Below are 24,251 nucleotides of genomic sequence, written 5' to 3' on the forward strand. Positions count from 1 at the left end.
GTGGGAACAAGGCACTGAGTAGGATGATCAAACATTATCATAATGAATATTGGAATAGGCTCAAAGGGTTGAATGGCCTACTCCTGTTCACATCATCTATGTTTCTATGTTGACCATATGTTCAGTCATTCATTAATAATTGCATGACTACCAAACGGACTGCTGAAAATGAATAGAAAGATGGCTTTTTTTAGCAAATTAATTCTGAATAACAGAATTTTTTTTAAGATTTTTTTGGAATTAGACTAAATTAAGTGACATTATACTTATTATTTACATTTTTTAGACCCCAAGTTTATTGGAATGTACCCCATCTCTGACACCTCCAATGAAGATGATGATAAAATATATATATTTTTAAGAGAAACGGCATTGGATGCTACAAGCACTGAGAAGGCCATTTACTCGAGAGTAGCAAGAGTTTGTAAGGTTGGTTTGAAAAATTATCAGGATTATTTTTTTTTCTTGTGTGGAGACATGGACCAATTTGTTCTTTTTTCAAACCATAAATGTTTCTCTCAGGTTTTGCAAAATGATCCTTATGGCAACCTAATCCAGACTAAAACTTCTCTATTTTCCCAATAATTAGTCCAAACATCTAACCAAGTAAATCATCCCTTTTGAATTCTTCCATTCCCAACTTGAGCAATCCATGGCACCCCCTGCAAATATGTAACGTTCATTGAATTGAATTGAATTGAATTTATTGTCACGTGTATTGAGGCACCGTGAAAAGCTTTGTCTTGCGAGTATTACAGGCAGATCACATAGTTAAATAGGATAGATAAGTAAATAATAGATAAACAGCGGAAGGAAACAAAAACACAAGTACAGGCTAGCGTTAAGAGTTTGTGAGTCCATTCAGTACCCTAACAACCATACGGTAGAAATCGTTTCGAAAGCGGCTGGTGCATGTGTTCAGGCTTCTGTACCTTCTCCCCGATGATAGAAAAGCATTGCCAAGGTGGGGTGGATCTTTAAGAATGCTGGCAGCCTTTCCTTGACAGCGGGCCTGGTAGATGGGTTCTATAGATGGGAGGTTGGCCTTTGTGATTGTCCGGGCCGAGTTCACCACACTCTGTAACCATTTCTGATGTTGAATGGTAAGTTGCCATACCAGGTAGTGATACATCCAGACAGAATGCTCTCGATGGTGCACCTGTAAAGGTTGGCAAGGGTATTCGCCGTCATGCCAAATTTTCTCAGCTGCCTGAGGAAGAAGAGACATTGTTGGGCCTTTGTAACCAGTACATCCACATGAAGAGTCCAAGAAAGCTTGTTGTTGATGACCACTCCCAGGAGCTTAACACTCTCCACTTGTTCCACCTCTGTGCTGTTAATGTGTAGAGGGGCATGAGTAACATCCCAACAAAAGTTTCATCACAATGTGAGATATGGGCCGGGTCCAAGCAGAAAATGTGTAAAATCAGCTCAAACTCATCTCTCACAAAAGTTGGTACCATGCGAAGACTTTCATTACTTTATTTTTGATTGATATTGTGTTAACCCACAACAACATTTAATCTCCTTCTCCATTTGTGAATTGCTTGAGATATATAAAGTATGGAATCCACCATTTTTTAATAAGCCACCTTATATTTGGCATGCCAGAATGTGACTTAATTTTTGTTTATCGTTTTGTACATTTAATAAGATTCTCCTCCCTTTTGCAAATACAAAAATGTGTAAGATATTAGCAGAAACTTGGATGTACTGTCAATGAATATATTAGCTTTCAACCTCATCTTTGCTGAGCCATCTGCTCATCTGAATAATTTTCCCTTTGAATTACGATGTCATCCAATTTCCAAAAATAGATTAACTTCAGCAGACACATATCTGTCTTCCATTATAATCTTGGGCTGCATCACATCAATAGCCACTGAGAGACTAATAACTGCATATTTTTACTTCAAATCCCATAGGCTCACTTCCATTACCTCTGCTTCGAAAGGAAACAAAAGAAAGATTTCAGTTGCAAGTTAAGATTGTGAGAGTGAAAGTAAAAGTGAAATAACTGGATTGAAAATTTAATAATAGAGGGAAAGAAACAAGGATGACAATGTATACAATACTTTATTATAGTTGTATGAATCATCCAAAGCACTTCAAATACAACAGACTGGAAATTGTGAACTTTGTGATAAAGAACTGTCAATGTTCACCATCATTATCAACTTGAATCTGATCACAGCTTCAGAGTCTAACACACAGCCTAACATGTAAACCTTACGTTTAATGTCTGATATTCACTGCTCTGTCACAGAAACCACGGTAAACCTCTTCCAAGATAACAAACCATGAAATCAATTGATTTTCGTTTCCCAAATGGCTAACACTTGCCTTTGTCACCTGTGCTCAGCTCCCAGTGCCTGGCAGTGCTTCTAGCCTCACTGCCAAAGGGGCTATTTGTATTTAAAAACCGAGCCATGAGGGCACTATATCTCTTCTGTCAAATCAAGACCCAGAATTCAACTGGTGTCATGTTCCTAGCTACACACAAAGGGCAGAAGCCCATTTACACAGTAAAATGAGATATCCTGCAGACTAACATTGTGAATCAAGAGTAACTCCAAAATATTTTACAGATAACGTTTTTCATGATAGTGTGGTGTTAAACTAGGGGGAGTAATGCGTTGGGAAGAATAGCATTAAATGAGTATATAATGTTCAGGATTACCAATAAGAAACATTCCTGCTTATGTTGTTGTATAAAACAATCCAGTATACAAAGCTGCCTGAATATTTGTTGGAATTTGAGATGTTCTGACAAAGTAAAGTAGATTTCCACTTGAACTTGTGTCAAATTTTATTCAGGAAATTGAACTCAAACTGACATTTGAGTCTGTTAATTAATTTCAGCCTTGGACAAAATCTATCTTTAGTGACAATCTAGTAAACTCTGCGTTCTGTCAGTCTATAGAATAATAATTGCTTTCTGAAGGAGCTAAGTGCAGATTTAGTTTCTTCTAATAATATCTTCAGATTAATATAAAAATGTATTTATAATTTAAGAATAACATCAAAATCTAAGCCATTCTAAATTTTAAATACAGGTCTTCGGCTTCCTTTTCTGTCTCTCCTCTTGGATGTCAGCTGTCCTTTTAAAAGCCGCCTGCTGTCATAGAAATGCTTCCATGACTGATATATTGTTTCAAGTAGTATTCCACAGGCAGATAGAAAGGAACCTGGAGAGATTTATGTACTAAACTTGAAATTCCACCAAAGACTAGTGAAGGGTCAGCGCCCTGCCATGTAAGTTATTCGTGATGTTTTAAAGTGTTTCCACATGTCAGTGGAGCCTTGAGGGATCACAGTGAAGAGACAGAATCCTACCATTGTTCAGATTCTGGAGTAGTTATTAAAATGATGAGCTTCTGGAAAATTTTAAGTAAAAAATATGGAGCTGTAAAATACTGAAAGTAAAACTTGATTTCGCTTGTTACTGGCCAATGATCTCAAATGTCATGGAGGATTATGAGAAATTCTATCCATACTGCATAAAAACATAGAAATGAATTTTACAGGGGAGGGGGGTGTTGTGGCGGGGAATGTTGGTGGAAAGATTTTGCCTACACACTGCGTAGTTGGTCGGCACTTCACTGTCTTTAAAGTGCCTCACAGGGATAATACCCTGGAAGGAACCTGAATAACTCGAGGTACAGATTTCTGCCCTTCAGCACTTAAATTAGGACATTTTGATTGTTTGGTACTGGAGACTCCAGTGACCAAGTTAAAGGATGTAGGCGTATGACTCTTGAGGCTGGAGGAGACATAGACAGGATGATATAATCTCGGGGAGGGATTACCTGATGGGCACTTGCCTTCCCACCTCGAGTCTATGCCACGCATGAGCAGAACAATGTCCAAACTGACCATTAATTAGGACTAAGGGGGGAGGGGGTGTGTGCAGGCTGTCTAGCCCTCACTCAAACACACACCCAACCCCATAATTTCAGTATAGTGGGAAAGCAATATATTGCCTACTTGCTTTACTTTACATGCCTCCACGTTCAAATAATCCAACTGGGTACTGAGGTGGGGGAGGACAGTGTAAAATTCGTATGAACATTAAAAGAATGCCAGCATACAAGAAGACTATTTGGCCCATCATGGATATGAGTCGCAAATAATTAACATAATCCCACTTTGCAGAGCTTGGTTTGTAGCCTTATAGTTTACAGCAACTTCAAATCCATATCAAAGTGTTTTTTAAATATAATGACAATTTCTGCCTCTGCAGGCAGTGAATTCCCACTATCAAATCCACTCTAATCTTTCTATCAATTACTTGTGGGCGGCACGGTGGCACACTGCTGCCTCGCAGCGCTAGAGACCCGGGTTCAATTCCCGCCTCAGGCGACTGACTGTGTGGAGTTTGCACATTCTCCCCGTGTCTGCGTGGGTTTCCTCCGGGTGCTCCGGTTTCCTCCCACACTCCAAAGATGTGCAAGTCAGGTGAATTAGCCATGCTAAATTGCCCGTAGTGTTAGGTAAAGGGGTAAATGTAGGGGTATGGGTGGGTTACGCTTCGGCGGGTCGGTGTGGACTTGTTGGGCCGAAGGGCCTGTTTCCACACTGTAAGTAATCTAATCTAAGTAATCTAATCTAATCTAAACTTGATACTATTCAAATTTTGATCTCCCTGGGGTTGCAGGAAAGAAGTCTTCCCTGTCCATTCCATAGGTCTCTCATAATTTCATGCACTTCAGTTAGATCTCCTCTCAATCTCCTGTGTTCTAAACCTACCTCACGTTTCTGGACTGGGTGCCAACTGAGAAGATCAAAAGAATGTGGTCAATAAAGGATTATTTTGGGTACACAATCTCCTCCTTCCTTTTATCAGATTTATTGGCACATTGGCAAGATCCTCCCTTAGCTAGTCTTTCCCTTGAGTGAACAATTATAACTCATCATTACCTCTTTCAAACAGAAAGTAGCAGATTATGGAGAAATCGCCATGTGATCAGAATAAAGAAGGGAACTGTGCACCTACTTTGTCAGAGGCAGCTCTCTGTTCTCTCATTTTGTTGTACTTACTCCATAACACTTCAACATTTTTCTCTTCAGGGCCGATCTAATTGATTTCTGAAAACATTGCTTGAATCTGTAGAGTTGCAGGTTCCCGGAAGGTTGAGGGACCTGGCATCATGAGAGAGATGAGTTGAGAGTGTGGTGCTGGAAAAACACAGCAGGTCAGGCAACATCTGAGGAGCAGGAGAGTCGATGTTTTCGGCAAAAGCCCTTCATCAGGAATCATGATGGCCCTCCTGTTCCTCGGATGCTGCCTGACCGGCTGGGCTTTTCCAGCACAACACTCTTGACTGATCTCCAGAATCTGCAGTCCTCACTTCTTCCATCATGAAAGGAATGTCTTATTGAGAGCTATATCCTGCTTATGCAGCTAAAGATCCTCCTCCCCAACCTTGCAACCCCCATCTTGCGTTTACGCTTCCTACTATCACCTACCACTCCACGGGGATCTCCTGAATTTGAGGCTTTTTGTAGGTATCATGCCAGCAGCAATCACCATTCCCCCCCCCCCCACTCTTGCTGCTGGTGTAGCTGAGTACAAAACAGAAAACAGGATCACAAGCAACCTTTAGGCCCTCTATCAAGCTCTGTCATTCAATATAGTCATGGCTGATCATCCAATTCCATACCCTGTTCCCAATTTCTCCTCATACCTTTTGATCTCCTTTGCCCTAAGAACAACATCTATTTATTCTTGAAAATAGTCAGTGCTTTGTCTTCAACTCCCTTTCTGTCACAGAGAATTCCACAGGCCCACCACACCATAGGTGAAGAAATTTCTTCTTATTGCAACTTTAAATGGCCTAACCCATATTTTTAAGCTGTGACCCCTGCTTCTGGACTTCGTGGCCATCAGCAACATCCTTCCCACAATTACCCTGTCCAGTCTGGTTAGAATTTTATTGGTTTCCATGAGATCCCATCTCCTGCCATTATTCTCCTAAACTCCAGTGAATACTGTCCGAACCAGTCCAGTCTCTAGCCTCTGATTGATTGGCAGCTTTTGAAGGTGAGACTCCCATCTGGGTGTTGTTATTTGCTTGACACTGGCCGGTTAGTGCTGAAGTATCACATGAAGTGTGGTGGCTTTCTCTAAAAGAGCAGTGCACGGGTCTCAGCAGCTCTCTCCAGCTGGCAGCTGAGATCCCCATTAATTGCATAAGATTCTGCCAATCACTGCTCCTTTTGTGAATAACCTTAATGAAAAATAATAGGTAATTTAGTTATTTCGGTAGTGAACAGTCAAGCTTTCACTGTTATAACTGAAGCTCATCATTTGGCACAGTGTGGCAACCTGCACAGATTCCATTAGTTTCTATGCATTGCTACATCAGCACAAGTTGCTTTTTTTCTTAAAACATTCTACACACAGTGAGAATACTTGTTGGAATGTGAGTAGATCTGTGTACTAACAGATTTCTTGCCTTATTTTTAACATTGTCTCACAAAGGACTTCAGACAATGACTTCAATATAAAAGATGAAGTTCTTTTTTAAGTGATCCCACTTAAGGATTTTCTTGCCACTGATAAACCTCATTATCAATACAATGAACATATAGGGCCTGAGCTTCTGCAGCTGGGTAATCAATATGTTGCTCCATTATGAAATCAGCAGGTCTCTCTTCATGGAAGCAACACCAAGATCCATTTCCAGATCTTTCACAGAATGCAATTGCTGGCCTCCTGCCGGATTTACAATGGGAGGCTCATATAAAAGCTACAGAGTTTCAGGGACAATTATCTATAGGGTCATAAAGTTCTTGTAAACCAGCTTGCCAAGCTCTTCAACTCTTGGATCAGATTTCCTTTTTGGAACTAGTTGACTGAATGCACATGTCAAATGAGTAATGTGCATGGGAAGTTGGATGAAGGCTGAAGCTTGATGTAACAAAGCTAATGCCAGATGCTTTCATGATTACTATTTGCAAAGCTAAAAACAGATTGGGAAATTCCAGAGTTATAAGGCAGATGAAAGAGGTCACAGCAGATATTGCTCTGAATGTGATGTGTCATCCTATATTCATCCTGACAATTGCTCCAAATGATTTTAACCTGCACACACACCGTCTTCCTCAAGTGCTTGAAGTGAGAATTGAATCTGCCTCCACAATAGCTTGATTCGAACAGATCTGATCTTTTTTACTGCTTTAAATTTGAGGATCTGTGCACTGTTAAAGCACACCCTCTCTTTCTGAGTATCCTCAGACAATCTTAGTGCACATTTGATTCATGAAGTGAAACTGTATGCATTACAGCCTCAAGTATAACCTAAAGGCAAGGGCCCTGCACTTTCTCATGGCTTTTGACACATTAGGGCAACAAGCTTCTAGAGGGGGCTGAAATTGGGTTGAGACCTGCTTACTATCTTGTCATCACATCATTTCGACTGTATCTTGTTTTAATGAGACATAGTTCTGTCATCCACCCCCTTGTAGGTGGCAACTGGGAAAGAGAGACAACAATGGGAGTTATCCATTCAGCCCTTTAGGTCTATCCCACTGTTCAATTCATAATCATAGCTTTCCTCATTCTATCTTAACACTCTTACAAAATAATTTGTCTCTCAATGTGTTAGCAAGTGTTTCAGGTTTCTACTGGATAAAAGAAAGTATATAGCCTTTAAACCTTCCTAATATGCCAAAGTGCTTTGCATCCAATGAAGTACTTTTAAAAGTTTCATCATGACCTCTTGTGTGTGAACAAACATTTTAAATTGCTATCTGAAAGAACTAACTCTAATTCTAAGGTCTGGATTCCCTTATCAGAGGAAACAACTTCTCTGCATCTGCTTGACTAAATCCTTTTTAATCATTTTTGAAATACTTCAACTAGGTCATCCAATAACTTTCTAAACTCAAGGGAATATAGGTCAATTTATGCAACACGCCTTCATAATCTTTCGTAATTTAATGATTTTTCTCCATTCTACTAAATCTATTTTGTACAGCCCCAAGTCAAACCAATCTGTGCTGGAAGTTTCTCCCAAGCTGAACATGATGCTCCAGACAGATTTGGACTGGCTGGACCGAGGGTCTGTTTCCATGCTGTATGACTCTATGACTCTATGACATTGTTTTGCCAATGCTCTTTACACTAAAGCACCACTTCTTATGCATTCTACTACCTCAAGAATGTAGGTATATATTCCACAAACATGTTTGATTATCTTTTGTACTTATGCACTACTAATGAATTATATACATGTATACCTCATGTACAGCTCCTGAACTTGCACCAATGTAAAAATATTCTGAGTTGCCTTTTTTTGAATGACTGCAAAATTCCCCATTTTGAACTCCATTTACCATTGTTTTGACAGACTCACTTAATCTTCGAAATCTTTTTCTATGTTTCTGCTCCTCCCACACAACTTATTATTCTTCCTAACATAAGGTCACGTGGAAACTTAGATTTAGGTTTACAGCTTCTATTTTCTTCATTCAATTCATATACTTTGTGAAAATCTGATGCGTTAGTAGTGTGGACATCCAAGGAGAAACAGACCATTCCAGAAATAGTGGAAAGTTTCCACATTTTTACACTGTTTCCCACCACCTAAGCAATTATTACACCTCCAGAAGTTTTTGTGTGTTTTTTTATGAATGTTGACCTCACAAAATGCCTTTTGGCTGCGTGTAATGCAGTACTGAAGAAAATAAAAAACTTTTATCACAGAACCTGGGAACTATGTATGTATACTGGCACTTGGGTGCCTTAGTTAAAACTGATCAATTCAGATGTAGTGCTTCTATCAAGGTGTCATGCTGCAAGAGGACTCAGTAAGATGTAGGATGGGAGCTTTATACCATTAAGTTACATATCATGATATGGTGATGACATAATGAGCATGTCCCTTAAAAATTTATCGAACATCCGGCATGAGGCATAATACAATATGTTACCCTCTGCAAAATCTTATCAAATGCCTTTCAGCAGCTTCCATCAGCAATATCCGTAGGTACCCATGTAACAATTTTTTGACTTTTTTTTAATACTCAGAGGTGGGCTTCACCAGATGCAGGAAATTTGATCTACCTTAAGTCTTGTTACTTTCTCTATTACCTGAATAAAAGCATCCAAATTGAATTGCTAGGAGTTCTACCTCTGGTGATTTCAATGTGAGGTGCAATACTTGCCAAGTGGCAGGAGTAGGAGCCACCAAATTTGGAAATGCTGATTACTCAAAGCAAAGTGTCACAAGCAGATCAGCGGTTTTTCCAAAAAAGTTCCAATTCTTATGAGAAAGTAGCAATTTGTTTTAGCCATATCTGCTCACACTCAGGCCTGCTACATGTTTGGCCACATCTTAGGTAGATACCTAATTCACAATTCGCTTTTGCAAATGTTCTGACCCAGGAATTCTGGAAGAGTGCCAATTGCTTGGATCATCTAGTAGAGGTACTGTCTGACACAGTTAAAATGGTCCTTTAAGTCCTGATGGTATTCAGGCCCTTAATGTCAAAGTACTGCCATATGCTTGATATTCACTACAAGATAATTTATGTTTACCATGCCAAGTTTTTAAAAAGCTGAAGAACAGCTTCCACTTAAATGCATCTTTTTATTTATATCTATCCTATGAATCAGTGGAGTTATATAGTCATAAGTCATACAGCATGAAAACAGACCATACAGTCCAACCAGTCTATGCCGACCATGTTCCCAAACTAAACTAGTCCCACCTGTCTGCACTTGGCTCATATCCTTCCAAAGCTTTCCAATTCATGAATGTATCTGAATGCCTTTTAAACATTGTAATTGTACTTGCATCCACCATTTTCTCTGGCAGTTCATTCCACACACAAACCACTTTCTGTGTAAAACTGTTGCCCCTCATGTCCTTTTTAAATCTTTCTCCTCTCACCTTAAAAATATGCCTCCTGCTTTTGAACTCCCCCACTGTAAGGAAAAGACCCTTGACGTTCACCTTAACCATGCTCCTCATGATTTTATAAACCTCAATAAGGTCACCTCTTAACCTCCTACACTTCAGTGATAAAAGTCTTTCCAGTCTATTTTTATATCTCCAACCCTTTATTCCTGGCAACATCCTGGTAAATCTTTTCTGAAGTTTGCTGTAATACATCAAGTATAATTTTATCTGAAACTGATTTAAATCAAACTGCGTAAAATTGTCTTTAATCTGTTTTGTCTGCCATATAAGTGGTATTGATAGCCATCCTGCAATTGCAACTTATAATGTTTTGTTTTAATTTTCTCCACCCACATTGATGCAATTAGCACACTGCTAGTTAAGTAATATCAAATGAACTTGAATAAACATGATTTTAATAGTTGCTCTTGTTTCTGAGAAGGCGCAGAAATTAGCTCTGTCAGAATAATTATGCAGCCAAAAGGGCATTTTTTTCTGCATACAGCACCTACAGCAGTAAGAAGCATCCATCATTTGAAGTAGGTTTGACAGTGACCTTTCAACATGAGGTTATCTTTATATGAAAGAGAAGTTTTAAATTCATTTTCCTTTGTGTCACATTACAGAACCTTTGAATTTACTGACACATTTATGATGGCCTTTGAAGCACTATAAGTTGCTTAATATAATGGTTCGCTCGACATAAAACTTCTGATGCAAAAAGAAAGCAATTTGAAAAGTTATAATTTATGGTGGGGGTATCGAGTAAAAAACTGGTATGCATGGCTGAATGTACAGAGCAATATCATATCTCCAAACTGGATTTAATTCTTTTGTTTATTGAAGAAAGAATAATTATTGAACTATATCTGAAATAACTTGTTGAACATTCTCTGTTATAACCCTTTACAGAGTAATTTTAGCCCACATAGTTTGCTCACTTTACATTTTCGTGAAAGCAAAATATGTGTTTTTATGCTTAGTAACTAATTAAGCTTCTTCAGCATTTTTGGGTTGGAATAATTTTACTTTCTATTCTGAACTGGATCTCTTTCAAACTCATTGGCCTAGAATGTCATGGGCAGTGCACCCATTTGGCATCAAACAAGCAGTGAAGTATCCATACCTGCTCTGTACTTTCATTGCTGCAAGAATGCCAACTTATGAACAACAATATAAATTTGGATTTTTATGGTACTTCTAACATTGTTTCAAGGAGTATCTTCAAAGGAGGTGAGAGAGATGGAAAAGTTTGGGAAGGGAATTTCTGAGCTGATAAAACCTCAGCAGTTAAATGCAGAATACCAATGGTAGAGTGATTAAAATTGAGGATGTGTAAAAGTCCCCGATTGAAGAAGCACTGTTATCTGAGTAGGTTTTAAGGTTGGAGAAGGTGGCAGTGACTGGCAGGAGTGAAGTCATGGAGGGATTTGAAAAGTGTAGGTCAGTAAGTATGAAGATAGAGAGTGGGATTTTTTTTGCGAGAAAGGAGTCAAACAGTGGCGTTTAGTTAGCCTGCAGTGAACTGAAGATGGGAGACCAGCCAGGAGTATATTGGAGTACTTGAAGTTAGAACAAATAAAGGTCTTCATGGGGTTGACAGTAGCATATGTGCTGAGACAGGGGCAAATTTGAATGATTTGTGGATGTGTAAATAAAGGGTTTTAGTGTTAGCACAGAAGAAGAATGCTGGAAGTCATGCCCAGAGCAACACCAGGCATACTTAAAATGAGAAAACAATTTGGTGAAACTATAAAGTTAGACTACTTGCATGCCAAACAGCATAAGCAACAAGTGATAGACAGAGCTACGTGACCCAGAGGATCAGATATAAACTCTGCAACCCTGTCACATCCAGTTGTGAATGGTAGTGGACAGTTAAACAATAACCACAATAACGGATATTCCCAATGTCAATAATGAGGGACTCCAGCCCCTCAGTGAAAAAGATATGGCTGAAGCATTCATAACAATCTTCGGCAAGAAGTGCCGAGTAGATGATCCAGAGGTCTGCAGTAGATGCCAGTCATCATCCAACTCTATTCACTCCATGTAATGTCAAGAAATTGTTGAAGGCATTGGATACTGCCAATCCAATGAGCCCTGACAACATTACAGCAGTAGTACAGTAAAATGTGCTCCAGAACTTGCTGCACTCCTAGCCAAACTTTTCCAGTCCAGGTACAACACTGGTATCCAATCAATAATATGGAAAATTGCCCAGGTGTGTCCTGTATGTGAAAAGCAGGGCAGATCCAAAAGAACCAATTACTGGTCTGTCAGTCTATTCGCAATTATCAGTAAAATGATGCAAGATGCTTCAATGTCTACTATCAAACAGAACCTGCTAAGCAATAACCTGCTCTCTGACTGGCAACCAAATGTTCAATTTCCCAAGCATTTCCCTCTGATTAAACAATGTCGGTGATTCCACAGAGTCCTGACATGCAACTCTCATTTACTCTGCAGAAATAATTAACTAGCTATCAGAATGTCCAGGCCGTTATGTCATAATATATGTATTATGGATTAAATTGTCAGCTTTGATGATGTTAAATAAAAGTAAGACTTAAAAATAGCCTAGTCATCTGACAATTTACATGCAGGAAGTATATTTTTGCCCACATCAAACTTATCAAATGACCCAACTGACTTGGTTCTTGTAGTGGAACTGTGCTTGACTCATCCAAACAGTAGGCTGGTAAATCCTAAATGCTTTTTTGCTTACAAGTCCCATAATAGAGAACATACATTTCAGTAATGCATTCTGCCTCCATAGACTTTTTTTGTTTTCTTTTCTCTTGGAGCAAGAAAAAAAGGATGTGGGTGAAAAGAACTAAAATCTTTCAAGGAGGCTAACTGCAATAATCATTGTCAGTAAAAAGGGGTGAGAAAGTCTGGAACTAAGAAGTGAGTGCCTTTACTCCATTGAATTTGGGTCAGGAGTTTTCATTCCACACAAGCCTATGTTCACATGATAGGTCAATGCCAATACCTTCCCCCTACCCCAACTCAACAAGAGTTCATAGTCTTTGCACCCTGCCAAATGAACTCTCACTAGAGGCAAAACAACTGCAGATGCTGGAATCCAAGGTAGACAAGCAGGAGGCTGGAAGAACACAGCAAGCCAGGCAGCTTCTGGGGGTGAAGTAATCAACATTTCGGGTGTAACCCTTCTTCAGGTCTAATTTTGTAGCTTCACCAATTGTCGTCTGGTGTTGCTCTGGGCATGACCTCCTGTATGAACTCTCCCTGCAGGTTGTCACATTGACATATTTATTTCACAGTTGCTTTCTCGTCTGAGAAGTTATCATGCTGTTAGCTATTGCAGGATGTGCACAAAACTTTCCTAGGTTTGCTGTCTGAAAACATATCCCTCTCTCTCTGTCCTTTTCCCAGCTACAAACAAAGTATTGTGGCCTAGTCTCTAATTGACTGTCTGATTCATTGATTGTGAGACATTGCTGGCATAATTGCATGTTTTGTCTGAGTTTGGTACAAATGATAATGCAAGTTGAATTACTCCACACTGTGTTGAATATAAGTTCTCTCAGATACTGTTTGATAAATGTTCCTCCATATGACTGAAACCTCTATCTTTGCAGAAAGATGTTGGAGGTCAGCGGAGTTTGATCAACAAGTGGACCACATTTCTGAAAGCTCGTCTGATTTGCTCAGTCCCAGGGCCTGAAGGTTATCAGACATATTTTGATGAGCTGCGTAAGTAACTTTTCATCTTGCTATTTGATAAGCCTTCATATATTTCAAAGCTTTAAAAATAGGGGGCCATTTACATAAAGTTAACATTGATACAAAATAGTAGTCTCATAAAATCCCTGTTACAAAGGCTAATGTTTCTGATTTCATGCAAAGCAAATTAAAATGCAACATAGAGTCTGTTGGATTTAAATCTTTGTTTCTTGAGCCAAATTAAATCGAGGAGAAAGTGAGGTCTGCAGACGCTGGAGATCAAAGCTGAAACTTTATTGCTGGAACAGCACAGCAGGTCAGGCAGCATCTAGGGAACAGAAGATTCGACGTTTCGGGCACATGCCCTTCTTCAGGAATAAGCAGAGAGTGTTCAGCAGGAGAAGATAAAAGGTAGGGAGGAGGGACTTGGAGGAGGGGCGTTGGAAATGTGATAGGTGGAAAGAGGTCAAGGTGAGGGTGATAGGTCGGAGTAGGGTGGAGGCGGAGAGGTCAAGAAGAAGACTGCAGGTCAGGAAGGCGGTGCCGGGCTGGAGGGATTCGGCTGAGACAAGGTGGGGGGAGGGGGGATGAAGAAACTGGTGAAGTCCAAGTTCATCCCCTGTGGTTGGAGGGTTCCCAGTCGGAAGATAAGACGCTCCTCCTCCGACCGTCGCGTTGTTGTGGTTTGGCAGTGGATGAGTCCAATGACCTGCATATCCTCGGTGGAGTGGGAGGGGGAGTTGAAATGCTGTGCTACAGGGTGATTGGGTTGGTTCGTCCGGGTGGCCCAGAGGTGCTCTCTGAATCGCTCCGCAAGTAGGCGGCCTGTCTCCCCAATATAGAGGAGGCCACACCGGCTGCAGCGGATGCAGTAGATAATGTGGGTGGAGGTGCAGCCGGTGTGGCCTCCTCTATATTGGGAGCGATTCAGAGAGCACCTCTGGGCCACCCGGACGAACCAACCCAATCACCCTGTAGCACAGCATTTCAACTCCCCCTCACACTCCACCGAGGATATGCAGGTCATTGGACTCATCCACCGCCAAACCACAACAACGCGACGGTCGGAGGAGGAGCGTCTTATCTTCCGACTGGGAACCCTCCAACCACAGGGGATGAACTTGGACTTCACCAGTTTCTTCATCCCCCCTCCCCCCACCTTGTCTCAGCCGAATCCCTCCAGCCCGGCACCGCCTTCCTGACCTGCAGTCTTCTTCTTGACCTCTCCGCCTCCACCCTACTCCGACCTATCACCCTCACCTTGACCTCTTTCCACCTATCACATTTCCAATGCCCCTCCTCCAAGTCCCTCCTCCCTACCTTTTATCTTCTCCTGCTGAACACTCTCTGCTCATTCCTGAAGAAGGGCCTGTGCCCGAAACGTCGAATCTTCTGTTCCCTAGATGCTGCCTGACCTGCTGTGCTGTTCCAGCAATAAAGTTCCAAATTAAATCGAGCCCAATTGAATCTTGTTTTCATTCTGCAAAGTCATATTTGTGATTCTATAACTATTTCATATGAACAGCCATGTTTCATATGGAGATAAGGAGGGCTTGCTAATATTATGGATTGGGAGAACAGTACTAATATCTTAACATTGATAAGTCTATTAACACTTCTGGAGGTCTTCTACCAATAGCCACATCAGGCAGCTTTCTGATAGCTGTGGCTCCAACTATGGTGACATGAAGTAGAGCATAGATTTATTGCCATAATCTTCAAAACAAAGTTATTGAACTCAGCCATGCTGCTGTGGTGAATTGGTGAGCAGAACCCGAGATACGGAGAAATTATCAGAGGCATGGTCTCTAATGATAATAATTATGGAGCAATATTAGTGGAAGTTCAACTCGTTCGACAGTGTAGATGTTGTATAGAATGGATAAGTCAAGAAGGAAAATGCCTGGGGAGAAAAAAAAAAGACATTTTTAAGGAATTAATTTATTTTAATATGTATGGTCATTCCTATAATACACAACATTGCTCAATTTTATTTGAAAAGAATTACTTTTCTAGACAAAAATCTCTTACATTATATTCATTTTTTATTCTGTAAAGAGGATGTTTTTCTGTACAACTCAAATGATGACAAATTGCCAGTGATTTATGGAGTCTTCACGTCCTCCAGGTAAATAAGAATATCTTGTGCTAAAGTCGTTTGGGTCATGCTGTACGAATATCAAGTATCAGTGTTATTTGTTCTGCCCATGGTATATTAGTGAGTGGAACATTATAACTGATTTTTAAACAACCTTTTATATTAAATGCTCTTTTTCTCTGAGTTTGCTTAGATTGAGTTTTGATGTGACGTATTACTTTTTGCCTGGAGTTATCTTCAGGCAATTCAGAACATTTGCATTTACAGAGATAAATGTGAGAATATTTTTATTAAAAAAACACCCTTTTGCCTAACTACTTTTTATTCAGTGAAACTTCAAAGTTGAATAACACTGGAAGTCAAAATAAGGAAATTCTCTTTGAAGTACCGATAATTGAGACTATTTGAACAATATTGCTTTTGTTTCTCAGTTCTGTTTTCAGTGGCTCAGCAGTTTGTGCATACAGCATGGCTGAAATTCGTTCTGTATTTAATGGACCTTTCACACACAAAGAGAGCCCAGACCGCCACTGGGTAGAATATCAGGGGAAGATTCCTTATCCAAGACCTGGCACAGTATGTATAATTAATCATCAACTCTTAGAAAGTAGACAGTGTGATATCAGTTACAATCTAATGAATTAGAATTAGAATTAGCCTTATTGTCACATGTAAACTTTTCACAGTACTCATGTGAGTACAAGTTACTACACACAGCGCCATCTTAAGTACAAAGATACCTAGGTACAGATTCTTAAGTACAAAATCTTAGGGAAAACATTTTGGAAAATAAAGAAATATAAAAGTCCAGCATTACAGATCCTAGCTATAAATTAGAAAAAATAAAGAAATAAAAATTTCAGAACAATGGTCCTTCCAACCCAGTCCACGTCGGCACCTAGCTTCCTGTCCACACCGGAATTGACTCCAGATTGCACCAAGTTCCAGCTCGAGGGTCTCAAGGCTGGGAAACTGCTGAAATCACCGTGAGGCTGGAAGTCCATACTGGGCGACCATCATGCTGGGTCGCCAAGAGACTATTACGCCGGGCTGGGAGACTGCCTTGCCTGACTGAGAGGATGCCGCGGTGAGCTGTGAGATTGCCAGGCCAGGTCCATGCTGAGGCCAAGAGTCCGAGTCTGTGCTGAGGCTGGGAGTTCGGGACATTGCCGAGAAGAAAGAAGGAGAAAAAAAAACACAAAAGAGAAAGAGAAAAATGGGTGGAGTGGATGAGCTCCAGCTGAAGAGTCCAGTACCATCGCCATTTGGGCTATTGTAACAAGCAGAAACAAGCAATAATTGTCAACTCATCTAAACTATTTCTCCGTCTTTTTCTGAATGGCTGTCCTATCCAAAGACTAATTAGATTTTTTTTCAGTGATGAATTTAGAGGTCTATGGAGACAGGGCTGGATAATAGGACTAGCTGGGTAGCTCTTTTGGGAGCCGATACTGAGATGATGAGTCAAATGGCCTCCTTCTACACTGTAAAATTCTATGATTCAATTGTGCTGCTCAAACAGTCACAAAGGCTTCTTCCTGTTTGCTTTTTAATTCCTCTGTGGGGAGGGCTGTGGGCTCTAGAGGTGTCCTCCATACCAGCGCTGTCTGTCTCACCAGGGGATCTCTGACAGCAATGGACAACCTCAAACCCATCTGTCCTAGCAACAGCAACACCAGCACCAGCCTGTCAGGGTCTATCTGATCGGCTATGGCAACCCTCAACCACATTGTCCTTTACGCAAAGGCTGGGGGAAGAGAGTTAGAGGTTTGGAAGGATGAGGTGGTGGAGGGGTAACATTGCTGTGTCCTCGCAGCCTTAATATCATCACAGAAGTGGCCACTACTCCCAGCGATGCTGATGTGTTTGAGGAGCTGCCAAGCAGACTTGGGGGTGGTCTTTCAGAGGGAGTACTGAGTAAACTTAGTTGCTGAACAGGATGTCAAAAGCCCACTGAGTGATTGCCCCTTGTTTTCTGACACATTATCTGTGTCCTCATTGCTTGATCAGAATTTAGCTAATCCTTTTCAATAGGTACATGAACAATGATCAAGAGAAGGAAACCCTCGTAGAACAGAAGCCCAATTAGCATTTCAGTATTACACTTAGCTCATTTTTGGTAAATGCAACTAATTAATTATGTCAAAAGCATATAACGCTTTATATTACAGAAACATTGGTGTCTTCATTGATAATAGTCAGCTGTAAAGATGTATTGGGAGTTAATAAAATCCATGTATAAATTCCTACCTTTTCTTTTAGTGTCCCAATAAAGCATTTGACTCCACAATTCAGACAACCAAGGATTTCTCAGACGATGTCGTCAGTTTCATTAAGAATCATCCAATGATGTACAAGGCTGTGTATCCAATAAACAAGAGGCCTATTTTCATTCAAGTGAATGTTGGTTACAGAATTACACAGATTGTTGTCGATCGTGTTACTGCCAAGGATGGCCAATATGCAGTCCTGTTTTTGGGTACAAGTAAGTAAGATAATCGTTTGCAATAAAATGCTCTAAATACTGTATATTCTTTCATTAACACACTTTTTCTATGTTTTGTAAAGATGTTGGAACAGTCATAAAAGCATTGATTGTCACCAAGGATAATTTGAATGCTGAAGAAGTTTTACTGGAGGAATTGCAAGTATTTGAGGTACTGAAGATCAATAACTAATCTTGCATGTGGGTCTTTCCCTCCCCAACCAATATTCGGAGTTTCCATATAACTAATGCCAAATTCCCATCATCAGCTCAGCAGCAATAAAGGGATTGAACAGTATTGTACTTTCTTATTGAAAGCATTAATAATTTGAACAACATAGAAAATCATCAAGCTGACCAATGCCAGCATTCTCAATTCTTTTTTCTATGAATTGTGTAATTTTATTTATTTTTTTGAGAGATCTGTGATTTTTGTGCTCATGAAGGTAGATGTAGCTAGTGTTGGGCGCTATCCAATTCTGAAATTTCTGCAAAGATTCCTTTGATCTGCTATTACTCTGATGGAAGATTAATTGAAATTACAGAAAAGTAAATCCTGTTTACTTCTGCCGTGCTGCCCATTCTCTACCAAAGTTCTACTGAGAGAATTCAAGATTTCAACAGACTTTCTACCCATCGATGGCTGCATTCTAGTTTGGATACGTACATCTGGAATTTCCATTCTGTTTCTATTGGTTTCCACTCATCACTCTGTCCCTAGTAAATGGCTCAGACTGGCAAGGTCAATGGTTAAGAGCTGAAACTTTATTGCTGGAACAGCACAGCAGGTCAGGCAGCATCCAGGGAACAGGAGATTTGACGTTTCGGGCACAGGCCCTTCTTCAGGAATGAGCAGAGAGTGTTCAGCAGGAGAAGATAAAAGGTAGGGAGGAGGGACTTGGAGGAGGGGCGTTGGAAATGTGATAGGTGGAAAGAGGTCAAGGTGAGGGTGATAGGTCGGAGTAGGATGGAGGCGGAGAGGTCAAGAAGAAGACTGCAGGTCAGGAAGGCGGTGCCGGGCTGGAGGGATTCGGCTGAGACAAGGTGGGGGGAGGGGGGATGAAGAAACTGGTGAAGTCCAAGTTCATCCCCTGTGGTTGGAGGGTTCCCAGTCGGAAGATAAGACGCTCCTCCTCCATCCGTCGCGTTGTTGTGGTTTGGCGGTGGATGAGTCCAATGACCTGCATATCCTCGGTGGAGTGGGAGGGGGAGTTGAAATGCTGTGCTACAGGGTGGTTGGGTTGGTTCGTCCGGGTGGCCCGGAGGTGCTCTCTGAATCAAGGTGCTCTCTGAATCAATGGTTAAGAGCAACTACTTATGCTGTTTTTTCATGGGTTTCCCCAATCTTGGGCTAAAAACACAACAAGGAGTTGCAGCAAATCTCCCAATTAGTGTCAGTACAGAATATTCACAAATCAGGTAAAGTTTGTCCCTGTGTGTAATTATCAGAGGGATATCATCTGCTGCAACAAAGATGATTTTTTAAAATTCTCTGTTTATTAGCTGTCCAATAGCCAGTCTCGCTGAGACCACTAAAAATCAGCGAATAACTACGTTGAGCAGGGCAACCATATTGATGCTATGAAATAAGGCATGCACTTAAGATGGATATGTAAACATTTGCAAGAACAATATAGTCTAGATAGCACTGTTTATGGTATTTTGTTGATATATGTACTGTATCAATTGACTGTTAACTTGATATATTTTACTTTTTCTTTCTAAAACTGGTTAAATTCATAATAAGTGCCAATGAATTTGACAAATATTTTGTTTCCAATATCCAAAAAAAAGTTATCTGGCTATTTTAGGATTCAATTTTCCAAGTTATGATACGAGTGTACTGCCACGAAAACTGGAAGGACAGCAGTAGGGACACTCACAGAGCCAGCATCAGTGAAGGAACAGTGATAAAGTTTAAAGTGGAATAGTGTATTGCTTGGAGGGGAACCTTTTGTTGCAAGTGTTCTCATACACGCTTGCCTTCTAGATAGTAGAGGTTGCAGGTTTGGAAGGTATTGTTAAAGGTGCCTGGCTGAGTTGTTGCAATGCAACATGGTAAATACTGCAGCCACTGTGAAATAGTGAAAGGAATGATTATTTAATGTGGTAAATGGGGTCAAGCAGACCACTTTGTTCTGAATGGTGCTTAGCTTCTTGAATGTTGATGGAGCCACATCCATCCAGGCAAGTGGGGGGTTTTCAATCATAACTCTAACCTGTGCTTTGTAGATGATGGACAGGCTTTGTGGAGACTGGAGAAGAGTTACTTGCTGCAAGATTCCTAGCTTCTAATATGCTATTGCAGCCATAGCATGTATATGGCTGGTTGACTACTGTTGACCAGAAACTAATTCAGTATCTGGTCAATTGTAGCCCCCAGGATATTGACAGTGGGGGGATTCAGCAGTGGATGATAATACAATTGAAAGTCAATAGAAGATGTTTGGATTTTCTTGCATTTGACCTGGTCATTGCATGGTGTGCTGTGATTACTACTTGCAATTTATCAGCCCAGGCCTGAATGAAGTCAAGATCTTGTAATATATGGACACAGTCTGCTTTACTATCAATCTTGGATCATTACCTCTTACAAGACATAATTTATTAATACAAGCTTGAAAATCTTTTTCTGATTTCCATATCAGTCCCCTGATATAGAATCTTAAATATGCAAGGCATTAAAGCTTTGTAGGGTTTGGCACCTACTTTTAGAAAAGACACAATGAATATGAGATGATTGCAGAGTCTACAGTACGCTGCAATGTTAGAGAGTCATAGAGTCATACAGCACAGAAGCAGACCCTTCAGTCCAATTTGTCCATGTCGACTTGGTTTCCCAAACTAAACTAGACCCATTTGCCTATGTTTAGCCCATACCATTCTAAACCTTTCCTATTCATGTACCTGTCCAAATGTCTTTTAAATGTTACAACTGTAGCTGTTTTTACCACTTCCTCTGGCAGTTCATTCCATATATGTACCACACTTTGCATGAAAAGTGTGGTACATGAAAAAGCTGCCACTCAGATCCCTTTTAAATTTTAACCTCCTCACTTTAAAATTATGCCCTCTAGTTTTGAATTCCTCGACCCTCAGGAGAAAAAAAAAACCTTTGTTATTCACCTTATCTTTGCCCTTCATGATTTTATAACTTCTATAAGGCCACCTCTCAACCTCCTGTACTAGAGGGGAAAAAAGACTCTGCCTATCCAGCCTCTCCTTATAATTCAAACCCTCCAGTCCTGGTAACATCCTTGTAACTCTTTGAAATTAATCATATCCTTCAGACTGTGAAGAAAATCAAAGCTTAGCTTAGCTTGAAACTAATTAAGGTGTTTTGGCAGTATCAAAGAAAATGCTAAATGGTAATGATGTTTAAAGGAAAATATTGGTTAAATGTAAAATTCAGTCTTGCAGTTCTAACTTCAGAACAGCAATACACTCGAAAACTATTAAATTAAACCAGCCAATCCAAGAGCCTTGCACAATAAAATAAATCAGCCAGGGAATATAGCTTCACAGTAGCTGTATTTCCAGGAGGTTGATAAATTGTTAATTTAAACAGTTTAATGTAGCTGATGGCTTTGTTGAAAAGTCACAGAACAGTACCCAAACCTGGAATTTCAAGCCAGCAGTTTACATGAAACTTGACAAGTGAACAATTCATGTCTGTCCCAAACAGTCTTTGAAAATTGATTCAGTGACTATTTCCACTCAGCATAAATACAAGAATTCACGGTCAGCAAACAAAATAAAAGGCCTAGATGGCAATTTATTTTCTATGTTTGATGAGAATCATTAACAGTATTTGTAATATTATTGACAAGGTTTCTGATATTGTGTTGTTATTATTCACTTGTCTGCAATTTACATATGAAAGATTACAGTTTTAAGTGGCATTACACGACATAAACCAAAGTTGACACTCCAAGCAAAATTGATAGGGTACTATGCAGTTGGAGATGTCACTTCAGGTGGATATAAAAATCCTCATGGCACTATTTTAGAGAAGAAAAACCAAGTCATCTGCATTGTCCTACCCAGTATTTATCCTTCAATCGCCATCGCAGAAATTAATTACCTGCTAATTACCGTGTTGCTGTTTGTGGAAATTTGCTGCAACATTTCCTACATAACAAAATGGCTTCATGTCATCAACTGTAAAAATGCTTGGATGTCTTAAGGTCACAAAACATGCCATCTAAATACAAGTCTTTTTTTATAAACCTTTTACTACAGGAGAGAAATTATTAAACAAATTGACACCCAAGTTGTTATTAGAGTTTGTGTAGATGTCATAGTGGTTTTTAATAATTACCAATCTGACTTATTAACTTCTACCTAACTGCCAATGTTTACATTTTAATAGGCATCAACTCCAGTATTAACAATGGAAATATCTTCAAAACAGGTAAGCAATCTAAATAAAATACAGCAAATACTCATTCATCAATGGTTGTATTTGGATTTACAATGTTTTCTTTCAATTGTCACTTTGGTTTACTAGAAATTATTGCATCCTATTGGGATTTGAGAGTAATACATAAGAATTGCAATTCCATAGGCACTATATTTACAAAACTAGAAACATCCAGTGTATCCAAGAGACTAATTTGGATTATAGTCAAAGACAACTATTATTGCCCTTCAAGCAAACTATTCTTGCAGAGGATGAAGATTATATTGATTCTACTCTCTCAAACACATGGTATAGGAGCAAAGGACCATTCAACCCCTCAAGTCTATTCCATCATTCATCTATGATTCTGTACCTTAATGCCATTTTTCTGCATGATCTCCATATCCTTTGATTACTTAATATCTAGAAATCTATCAATCTCTATCTTGAATATACTGTACCACAGCCTTGACAACCCTGTGAGTAAATGATTCCAAACAGTCATTACCCACTGTGTGAAAACTTCCACCTCATTTCAGTCCTGAGTAGCATACCTCTTATTCTGCAGCTGTGCGCCCTGGTGCAAGAACACCCAGTGAGTGTGGGAGTGTATGTGTGAGCATATGAGAGAGAGCTTGTGTATGAGAGAGGGTGTGTGTGTGTGTGTGTGTGTGTGTGGGGTGCAATGGGGTCACCTGTAGCATGACATAAGCCCAAGGTCCCAGTTGAGGCCATCCCCTTGGGTACCAAACTAGGCTATCAGCCTCTGCTCGGCCACTTTGCATTGTTGCCTGTTTCGAGGTCCGCCTTAGAGAACGGTCACCGTAAGGAGTTCGAATGCCCCAGACTGTTGAAGAGTTCTCCAACTGGGAGGGAACACTCCTGTCTATTGATTGTTTTGCATGCTCCCTCCCAGTCGGAGAACACTTCAGCGGTCCGGGACATTCGAACTTCTTCAGGTGACCATCCTCCAAGGTGGACTTCAGGACAGGCAGCAGGTAAAAGTGGTAGAGCAGAGGCTGATGGCCAAGTTCGGTATTCATGGGGATGGCCTCAACCGGGACCTTGGATGTGTGTCACAGTACAGGTGACCACACACACACGCACACACACACACACACCAGATGGCTAACTAATGACCTCTGCTGGTAGCTTCTTGTGTTGGCAGAAAGGCTGGCTTAAGGTGAATTTTCAGAAAGAAACAAAAACTTAAGAATTATTCCTGCCATTTGTGGAACTATAACATGATATTGATCACTAGGTTTATTACAACAGAGGTGAGGAAAATAAAACCTGTAAGAGAAATTTCAGAATAAGAGTTGTTGCAGACAAAGACAGCTACATATTCTGGACACATTTAGTTAGCACAAAACCTGAATGACTCAGTAAAATCTCCTGTTGACAGCCTCTAAATGACTTGAGCTTTACCAGAAAAGTAATGTAAATAACCCTTATACTGCATGGGATGATTTACAACCATGTGGTATATGAAAAGAAGGAGCTCATTTGTCTTAAACATTATTGTAACAGTATTTCTTTAAATTAGTTCACTAAAGACTTTCACATTACAAAAAAATTTGAACAAAGCCACATACATCTGCCCATGTGTAAAAACAGGTCAAGAAGTAAAAGTTTTATCAATAGTCTTGCCTTATGACTTGCTCATAA

The 24,251-nt window shown here is 40.1% G+C and overlaps 1 protein-coding gene across 1 annotated transcript in view; it reads left to right on the top strand.

Annotated features, from left to right (window-relative positions):
- LOC122563190 (semaphorin-3D-like) overlaps nucleotides 1-24,251 on the top strand; it is an 85,195-nt gene that overhangs the window by 49,047 nt on the left and 11,897 nt on the right. Inside the window, exons 8-14 of the mRNA XM_087973585.1 lie at nucleotides 287-429; nucleotides 13,514-13,628; nucleotides 15,657-15,726; nucleotides 16,128-16,272; nucleotides 17,959-18,181; nucleotides 18,265-18,353; nucleotides 22,554-22,595. Of these exons, the coding sequence (XP_087829711.1) occupies nucleotides 287-429; nucleotides 13,514-13,628; nucleotides 15,657-15,726; nucleotides 16,128-16,272; nucleotides 17,959-18,181; nucleotides 18,265-18,353; nucleotides 22,554-22,595 (827 nt within the window). The remainder of the gene's footprint in view (nucleotides 1-286; nucleotides 430-13,513; nucleotides 13,629-15,656; nucleotides 15,727-16,127; nucleotides 16,273-17,958; nucleotides 18,182-18,264; nucleotides 18,354-22,553; nucleotides 22,596-24,251) is intronic.

Source organism: Chiloscyllium plagiosum, unplaced genomic scaffold, assembly GCF_037043375.1.
Source record: "Chiloscyllium plagiosum isolate Xiang-an unplaced genomic scaffold, Cpla_swu_hap1 HiC_scaffold_26, whole genome shotgun sequence".
Classification (NCBI taxonomy): domain Eukaryota; kingdom Metazoa; phylum Chordata; class Chondrichthyes; order Orectolobiformes; family Hemiscylliidae; genus Chiloscyllium; species Chiloscyllium plagiosum.